Source organism: Dendrobates tinctorius, unplaced genomic scaffold (assembly GCF_039654945.1).
Source record: "Dendrobates tinctorius isolate UK_male_01 unplaced genomic scaffold, ASM3965494v1 ptg000028l, whole genome shotgun sequence".
NCBI lineage: Eukaryota > Metazoa > Chordata > Amphibia > Anura > Dendrobatidae > Dendrobates > Dendrobates tinctorius.
This window is the reverse complement of record NW_027361696.1, coordinates 11,326,744-11,336,965: the sequence shown is the minus strand read 5'-3', so window position 1 is coordinate 11,336,965 and position 10,222 is coordinate 11,326,744. Positions and strand designations below refer to the sequence as shown.

General features: G+C 46.7%; 1 protein-coding gene across 6 annotated transcripts in view; it reads right to left on the bottom strand.

Annotated features, from left to right (window-relative positions):
• The window catches only part of TRIM62 (tripartite motif containing 62), a 35,461-nt gene that overhangs the window by 4,123 nt on the left and 21,116 nt on the right, over positions 1-10,222 (bottom strand). For all 6 annotated transcript variants that reach the window (XM_073570114.1, XM_073570119.1, XM_073570113.1 and 3 more), the window contains 3 exons: positions 6,039-6,134; positions 333-589; positions 96-211 (listed from right to left, as the gene is read on the bottom strand). In XM_073570114.1, the coding sequence (XP_073426215.1) occupies positions 96-211; positions 333-589; positions 6,039-6,134 (469 nt within the window). The remainder of the gene's footprint in view (positions 1-95; positions 212-332; positions 590-6,038; positions 6,135-10,222) is intronic.

The following is a 10,222-nucleotide window of genomic DNA, read 5'->3' as shown; positions in this document are numbered from 1 at the left end:
GAATAGGATCCAAAACGCAAAGTAACAGGACCCCTCATCTTACTGTCACACAGACTACCCATGCACATGGTTGGGGGCTTTTGCGGTCGACTTACCAGGGTGGATGTCTTGGAAGAGCGTCTTCCAGATGGTGTATTGCAGGGGCCCCATGTACTTGGAGGTGGGGAAGTCTTCATACGTCAGGTTGGTCTCATGGATTTTACCTTTTAACCTGGAGACAGAAAACAAGATTGTAGAGATCGGATGGAGGGGCCTCAGCAGGAGTTTCTTCCTGGAGGTGTTGGGAGCGGCACTGCTGCAGTCTGTGGATGATGAGGGTCTTCTCCACTCACCTCTCGGACAGGGAGGAGATGCCGGCCAGGAAGGTGTGCTTGTCGCCCTCGTTCAGCCGCTCCTGCAGGATCTGCACGCCCTCCTGCACCTTGCGCAGCTGCTGGCTGTAACGCTGCACCTTGTGCTCAATGTCAGTCAGGGTCCGGGCCGTGTCCGACTCCAGTTCCTCCAGCATGGCCTTCTGACGCTCCCTCAGCAGCCGATGCAGCCGCTCAAAGGCTTCACTGATGGTGGCACGGAGACTCTTAGCGGAAGACTGAGCAGAGATCAGAAAAGACTGGACTTGAGGGACTACAAGGCCCAGCATTCACCGGCCATGTGGGACTACAAGACCAAGCATTCACTGGACATAGGACTACAAGGCCAAGCATTCATTGGACACAGGGATTACAAGGCCCAGCATTCACCAGGCACAGGGGACTACAAGGCCCAGCATTTACTAGGCAGGGAGGACTACAAAGCCCAACATTCACCTGGCACGAGGGACTACAAGTCTCACCATTCACTGGCCACGGGGACTGCAATCATCCAATATCATGATGGGAATATGTGTGGGTGAGATGATGGGAATATGTGTGGGGGATGATGGGAATATGTGGGGGGGAGATGATGGGAAAATGTGTGGGGGAGATGATGGGAATTTGAGGGCAGGGTGAAGAGGTCAGAAATGATGTTGAGAAGCTGAACTTTTAAATTCCTATTTTGCATCTGTGTTCTCTAAGAAAGTACCGTAATTGTAACATCAACGGATCCTCACAGCGCCATTGAAGGAATAAAATAATCCACACTATCCATAAACAGAGAGATGGTGAGGGAACACTTAGCTAATTTACATGAATTTACATCTCTTGGTCCAGATGAATTACATCCTAGAGTACTGAGAAAGTTAGTATAGGAAACTGCAGAACCACTAGACAGAAAATTTGAAAAATCCTGGAAAACAGGAGAAGTCCCAGAAGATTGGAGAAATCAAATATTGTCCCTATCTTTATAAAAGGAAAGAAGATGGAGCCAGGATATTACAGGCCAGTGAGCCTTTCTTCTATACCAGGAAATATCTGGGAACAAATTATTAACCGTGAACAGTTCTTGGGATGTATAAGAGAAGCACAGAGTCTAGATCACGTGAAGTAATTATCCGCCTCTACTCCTCCTTGGTCAGGCCTCATCTGGACTGGAATACTCTGTGCATTTCTGGGATGTATAAAAGAAGTATAGAGCCTAGATTACGTGAAGTAACAATCCCCCTCTACTCCTCCTTGGTCAGGACTCATCTGGAATACTGGGTCCAGTTCTGGGAAGTATAAAGCCGGGATCACACATCACACACTGCTGCCGGCACTCGGGAGCGGAGCGTGCGGCTGCATGTATTGCTATGCAGCCGCACGCGTGGATAAGAGTGCCGGAGGCAGGGCCGGGTATTAACATGCGAGACTCGGCCGTGTTTCTCGCATGTGTGATCCCGGCCTAAGAGAAGCATAGAGTCTAGATTTAGATCAGTGAAGTATACTACTCAAAAACATTGTAAAGATCCAAATATTCCAGCACATCTTCTTACTTAAAAATAGAATCTTTATTGAGAAATCTTCATTAAAAATCCAAAAGCAGGAACAGGTTAAAAAACCATGGTAAAGACAGGCATTTACGCGTTTCAACTCAACAGAGTCTTACTCATAAGGACCCATAATGGGCCATTATGAGTAAGACTCTGTTGAGTTGAAACGCGTAAATGCCTGTCTTTACCATGGTTTTTTAACCTGTATCCTGCTTTTGGTTTTTAAATGAAGATTTCTCAATAAAGAAAGATTCTATTTTTAAGTAAGAAGATGTGCTGGAATATTTGGATCTTTGAATTTATTCAGCTTGTGACATTTCCTAGCACCTTCATCAATGAACTGCCTCCAACGTGACAAGTAAAAAAGGTGAGCTGAATATATTCGTTTTTGTACTCAAAAACATTGTATTGTTTAGCGTTCCTTTTATTTTTTTGAGCAGTATAGTTATCCCCTCTACTCCTTGGTCAGGTCTCATCTGGAATACTGTGTCCAGTTCTGGGATGTATAAGAGAAGCACAGAGTCTAGATCACGTGAAGTAATTATCCACCTCTACTCCTCCTTGGTCAGGCCTCATCTGGAATATTGTGTCCAGTTCTGGGAAGTATAAAGCCGGGATCACACATGAGAGAAACACGGCCGAGTCTCGCATGTTAATACCCGGCACTACCGTCAGCACTCCGGAGCGGAGCGTGCGGCTGCATGTATTGCTATGCAGCCGCACGTTCCGATCCAAGTATTAACATGCGAGACTCGGCCGTGTTTCGCATGTGTGATCCCGGCCTAAGAGAAGCATATAGTCTAGATCAGGGTTCCCCAATTCCAGTCCTCAAGGCCCACCAACAAGTCATGTTTTCAAGATTTCCCTTGTATTGTACAGGTGATACAATTATCACCTGGGCAATACCAAGGGAATCCTAAAAACATGACCTGTTGGTGGGCCTTGAGGACTGGAGTTGGGGAACCCTGGTCTAGATCAGTGAAGTATACTGCTACATTGTATTGTTTAATGTTCCCTTTATTTTTTTGAGCAGTATAGTAATCCCCTCTACTCCTCCTTGGTCAGGCCTCATCTGGAATACTATGTCCAGTACTGGGATGTATAAGGGTACCGTTACACTTAGCGATGCACCAGCGATCCCGACAACGATATGGATCGCTGGTGCATCGCTAAGTGGTCGCTAGTGAGCTGCCACACAGGCAGATCTCACCAGCGACATCGCTGGGGTCGGGGGTCGCTACTTACCTGTCAAACGCGGCGATCCTGACGTCCTCCCGCCCACGTCCACGCGTCGCTCGTCGGTGCCACAGGAAGCGCCCAACGAGAAATGATCCAGGACCTTCTCGCGCGACCAGCGATAATCAGCGGGGGAGCCGGGGAGCCGGTCGGAGGTAAGTATCACATGTAGCGATATCGCTAGCAATATCGCTGCTACGTCACAAAATCGGTGACTTTACAGCGATATTGCTAGCGATATCGCAGTGTGTAACGGGGGCTTAAGAGAAGCATAGAATCCAGATAACATGAAGCAATTACCCCCCTCTACTCCTCCTTGGTCAGGCCTGGGCACCACATTACATAAGACACTGAAAAATTGGAGCAAGTTCAGATAAGAGCGATCAGGATGGTGAATAGACTGTAAAGTACACTGTTCAAAAAAATAAAGGGAACACTTAAACAACAGAATATCACTCCAAGTAAATCAAACTTCCACTTAGGAAGCAACACTGACAATCAATTTCACATGCTGTTGTGCAAAGGGAATAGACAACAGATGGAAATTATTGGCAATTATCAAGACACCCTCAATAAAGGAGTGGTTCTGCAGGTGGGGACCACAGTCCACATCTCAGTACCAATGCTTTCTGGGTGATGTTTGCTCACTTTTGAATGTTGGTTGTGCTTTCACACTCGTGGTAGCATGATACGGACTCTACAACCCACACAAGTGGCTCAGGTAGTGCAGCTCATCCAGGATGGCACATCAATGTGAGCTATGGCATGAAGGTTTGCTTTGTCTGTCAGCGTAGTGTCCAGAGGCTAGAGGCGCTACCAGGAGACAGGCCAGTACACCAAGAGACGTGGAGGGGGCCGTAGGAGGGCAACAACCCAGCAGCAGGACCGCTACCTCAGCCTTTGTGCAAGGAGGAACACTGCCAGAGCCCTGCAAAATGACCTCCAGCAGGCCACAAATGTGCATGTGTCTGCACAAACGGTTAGAAACCGACTCCATGAGGATGGTCTGAGTGCCTGACGTCCACAGATGGGGATTGTGCTCACAGCCCAAAACCGTGCAGGATGCTTGGCATTTGCCACAGAACACCAGGATTGGCAAATTCGCCATTGGCGCCCTGTGCTCTTCACAGATGAAAGCAGGTTCACACTGAGCACATGTGACAGACGTGACAGAGTCTGGAGACGCCGTGGAGAGCGATCTGCTGCCTGCAACATCCTTCAGCATGACTGGTTTGGCAGTGGGTCAGTAATGGTGTGGGGTGGCATTTCTTTGGAGGGCCGCACAGCCCTCCATGTGGTCGCCAGAGGTAGCCTGACTGCTATTAGGTACCGAGATGAGATCCTCAGACCCCTTGTAAGACCATATTGCTGGTGCATTTGGCCCTGGGCTCCTCCTAATCCAGGACAATGCCAGACCTCATGTGGCTGGAGTGTGTCAGCAGTTCCTGCAAGATGAAGGCATTGAAGCTATGGACTGGCCCGCCCGTTCCCCAGACCTGAATCCGATTGAACACATCTGGGACATCATGTCTCACTCCATCCACCAACGTCAGGTTGCACCACAGACTGTCCAGGAGTTGGCGGATGCTTTAGTGCAGGTCTGGGAGGAGATCCCTCATGACAACATCCGCCGACTCATCAGGAGCATGCCCATGCCTTGTAGGGAGGTCATACAGGCACGTGGAGGCAACACACACTACTGAGTATAATTTCCTTGTCTTGAGGCATTTCCACTGAAGTTGGCTCTGCCTGTAATTTGGTTTTCCACTTTGATTTTGAGTACCCTTCTAAATCCAGACCTCCATGGGATATTAATTTTGATTTACATTGATCGTTTTTATGTTTTCTTGTTCTTAACGCATGCCACTATGTAATGAATAAAGATTTGCAGCTGCGATATTTCATTCAGTAATATCTACGATGTGGTATCTTAGTGTTCCCTTTAATTTTTGAGCAGTGTATATTCTACGAGGAACGGGTATTGGATCTGGGAATGTTTAGCTGCAAAAAAGAAGACTGAGAGGAGACTTAGTATCTGTCGACAAACATCTGAAGGGCTGTCACAGTGTACAGGGATCATCATTATTCTCATCTGCACATTGAAACACGAGAAACAATGGAATGAAACTGAAAGGGAGATTAGATATTAGAAAAAAATTATATTAGAAAAAACTTTTTGACAGTGAGGGTGATCAAGGAGTGGAACAGACGGCCACGAGAGTTCTCCTTCAATGGAAGTCTTCAAACAAAGGCTGTCAGAAAGTTGTGGGAAGCAGGGTGTGTTGCAGTCCGCGCAGCCGAGATTAACAAATCACCTGGGATGCAAGATGTTGTAGCAGTGTACTCCTTTATTTCCTCCTCAGGAAGGTGCCAGGAAGGGCGCCGAAACGTGTAGGAGGAAATAAAGGAGTACACTGCTACAACATCTTGCATCCCAGGTGATTTGTTAATCTCGGCAGCGCGGACTGCAACACACCCTGCTTCCCACAACTTTCTGAAGGTTTTTCCACGTGCGAGTGGTTGGTGGAGGTCCTGCAGCAGCTGATTCTGTGATATGCTCTCAAGCCAGTTGTGGGTTACACAACTGGAATAGGTGAGTGGAACTGTATTATACCGCTCATACTTCAAGTGTCACTAGTGATAGGGCACTATTGCGCCTCTTGTTCCCCCCACCATTTTTTGTATTCAAACAAAGGCTGGACAGACATTTGTCTGAGATGATTTAGTGACTCCTGCATTGCCGGGGTTTGGACATGATGACCATGGGGGTCTCGATGACCATGGAGGTCCCTTCCAACTCTGACATTCTATGGTTCTATCTATCAGAGACCTTGCCTGTATGGTGGCCAGTCATCTGCAGACATGGTGATCTGCACTCTGGATGGTCACAGTCAGCCACCTTGGAGGGTCTCACCTTGGTCTCAGCCAGCTGGCGTTTCAGTAGCTGCAGCGCCTCTGTGTGCCCCTGTGCGCTTTCCTGCAGCGCCTGTAGCTGCTCCTTCAGTTCTCTCTGAAGGAGAAAAATAGAAGATTATCAACGCATGCAGAAGAGGGGAAGAACCGAATCGGAGAAACCAACAGACATCATTCATCATTATTACTCATCAATCATCCTCCATCACCACCAACATCCAAATACAAAGTCGTGGAGCAGATGATGGGGTTACAGCCTGTAAACAGACATCATGCAGAGTTTGTCAGTCACTGGATAGTAGTTTGAGGACATTATGTTCAGTGCACACTGTGATCCACACCAATGACTGTGAGCAAAGGGGCTGAGCAGGCACAAAACACAGGAGGGCAAAAAGGCACAGACTCTGCAAACAACCAGGATTGCACGAGAGGCAGAGAGCTAAGTTACTGCACAGCACAGAGAAGAAGGAAAGCATCGCCACCAAACCAGCTGGAAATACTGTATTATACCCCAGAGCTGCACTCACTATTCTGCTGCTGGAGTCACTGGGTACATACATTACATTACTGATCCTGAGTTACATCCTGTATTATACTCCAGAGCTTCACTCACTATTTTGCTGATGGAGTCACTGTGTACATACAGCGTGGGCCATTTATAAAGATACATCCAAAATGGACGACTTCAAAATGGCAGCCATGGTCACCACCCATCTTGAAAAGTTTTTCCCCTCCCGTATACTAATGTGCCACAAACAGGAAGTTGATATCACCAACCATTCCCATTTTATTTAGGTGTATCCATATACATGGCCCACCCTGTACATTACATTACTGATCCTGAGTTACCTCCTGTATTATACTCCAGAGCTGCACTCACTATGTACATACATTACATTACTGATCCTGAGTTACATCCTGTATTATACCCCAGAGCTGCACTCACTATTCTGCTGGTGCAGTCACTGTGTACATACATTACATTACTGATCCTGAGTTACATCCTGTATTATAACCCAGAGCTGCACTCACTATTCTGCTGGTGCAGTCACTGTGTACATACATTACATTACTGATCCTGAGTTACATCCTGTATTATAACCCAGAGCTGCACTCACTATTCTGCTGGTGCAGTCACTGTGTACATACATTACATTACTGATCCTGAGTTACCTCCTGTATTATACTCCAGAGCTGCACTCACTATTCTGCTGGTGCAGTCACTGTGTACATACATTACTGATCCCGAGTTACATCCTGTATTATACCCCAGAGCTGCACTCACTATTCTGCTAGTGCAGTCACTGTGTACATACATTACATTACTGATCCCGAGTTACATCCTGTATTATACTCCAGAGCTGCACTCACTATTCTGCTGGTGCAGTCACTGTGTACATACATTACATTACTGATCCTGAGTTACATCCTGTATTATACCCCAGAGCTGCACTCACTATTCTGCTGGTGCAGTCACTGTGTACATACATTACATTACTGATCCTGAGTTACATCCTGTATTATACTCCAGAGCTGCACTTACTATTCTGCTGCTGCAGTCACTGTGTACATACATTAATGATCCTGTACTGATCCCGAGTTACATCCTCTATTAAACCCCAGAGCTGCACCCACTATTCTGCTGGTACAGTCACTGTGTACATACATTACTGATCCTGAGTTACATCCTCTATTATACCCCAGAGCTGCACTCACTATTCTGCTGGTGAAGTCACTGTGTACATATATTACATTACTGATCCGGAGTTACATCCTCTATTATACCCCAGAGCTGCACTCACTATTCTGCTGGTGAAGTCTGTCATGATCCCAGTGCAGGTTTTGTCTGGAGCTCAGTGCAGGTTATGACCTGCACACCTGGGGTTAATGATTGTGGCCTCTTTCTGGTTCTGGGAGAGCTTCTTAAACCCCTGGGAAGCTTCAATCCCTGCCAGTTATACTTTTGCCTTTGGCCTAGTGTGCTGACCCCTGTGTGCCTATTCGTTGTTATAGCTTGTTTATATGGTTCTGACCCGGTTCTGTTTCCCGTTGTGAGTTTGCCTGTTGATTCTGTACTGCGCTACCCTCTCTGTGTATGACTCATTGCCTGTGACCTGACTACTCTCTGCTCGCCCCTCTTGTACCTTTGCACGCTATCTCTGTGTGTGACTCATTGGCTACGTCTTGACTATTCTCTCTATGCCCCTTGGTAACTTTGTCTCGCAGTTACCCTGCTAGGAGTTCTCTTGCAGTTCCTAGCTCTCTGGAGTTTAGGCCATGCCCCTAGCAGTCATGTGCTTCAGGTCCTGCGGCTCTGAAGTACGCATCTACTTGGCTGCTGCCCGCTCCACAGGTATCTTTGAGCACTGTTCACTTTACTCAGGACAGCGCACTGGCTCAGTGAGCAAGTTCAGTGCGGTGTTCCTGACAAAGTCACTGTGTACATACATTACATTACTGATCCTGAGTTACATCCTGTATTATACCCCAGAGCTGCACTCACTATTCTGCTGGTGCAGTCACTGTGTACATACATTACTGATCCTGAGTTACATCCTGTATTATACTCCAGAGCTGCACTCACTATTCTGCTGGTGAAGTCACTGTGTACATATATTACATTACTGATCCTGAGTTACATCCTGTATTATACCCCAGAGCTGCACTCACTATTCTGCTGGTGAAGTCACTGTGTACATATATTACATTACTGATCCTGAGTTACATCCTGTATTATACCCCAGAGCTGCACTCACTATTCTGCTGGTGAAGTCACTGTGTACATACATTACATTACTGATCCTGAGTTACATCCTGTATTATACTCCAGAGCTGCACTCACTATTCTGCTGCTGAAGTCACTGTGTACATATATTACATTACTGATCCTGAGTTACATCCTGTATTATACCCCAGAGCTGCACTCACTATTCTGCTGGTGCAGTCACTGTGTACATACATTACATTACTGATCCTGAGTTACATCCTGTATTATACCCCAGAGCTGCACTCACTATTCTGCTGGTGAAGTCACTGTGTACATACATTACATTACTGATCCTGAGTTACATCCTGTATTATACTCCAGAGCTGCACTCACTATTCTGCTGCTGAAGTCACTGTGTACATATATTACATTACTGATCCTGAGTTACATCCTGTATTATACCCCAGAGCTGCACTCACTATTCTGCTGGTGCAGTCACTGTGTACATACATTACATTACTGATCCTGAGTTACATCCTGTATGATACCCCAGAGCTGCACTCACTATTCTGCTGGTGAAGTCACTGTGTACACATATTACATACAACACCGATCCTGACTGTCCCACTCACCGCTGTATTAGGAGTTCTCCCCTTGTGACCCCTCCATACCCTTATATTAGGGGGCGTTGTCCCTTTGCACTCCCTCACAACCCTGTATTAGGTGGGTCACAACTTGTGCCTCCACTCACCCCTGTATTAGGAGGTTGTGCCTCATGTCCCCGCTCACCTCTGTATTAGAGGTCACTCCTTGTGCTCGCTCTGTACCCCTGGATTAGGGGGACATCCCACAAACTCCTTGACACCCTTGTATTAGTTTGTTCCTCATGCCCCCTTACACCTCTAGTAAGCTTTCAGCCCTTTTTTGTTCCCTCTGTACCCCTGTATTAGAATGTCATCAGTTATGCCCCCTCTAATCCCTGTATTTGAGAATCATCTCGTGTTCACTCTGTACTCCTTTATTAGGAAGTCATTCTTTGTGCCCAATGTCACACCTGTACTAGAGGGTTATCACTTGTTACACCCTCTGTACGCTGTGTTACAGGGTCATACTTTGTGTTCCCTCCATAACTCTGTATTAGAGGGTCATCCCTTGTGCTCCCTCTCACACCTGTATTATAGGGTCATCCCTTAGGTTTCATCTTACACCTGTATTAGAGGATCATCCATTTTGATCCCTCTCAAACCGGTATTAGAGGGTGTCTTGAAAATATGAGTTAAGCCACATGCACACATTGAGTATTTGGTGCGTTTTTACCCCAAGATTTGTAAGCCAAAGTGGTGCAAATGTTTCTATTATGCTTTTCCTCTGACTGTTCCACTCCTGGTTTTGGCTTACAAATACTGGGGTAAAAAACTCACCAAATACTCAATGTGTGCACATGGCCTTATTGCGTAAATAACCGAAGAACCCAGCCA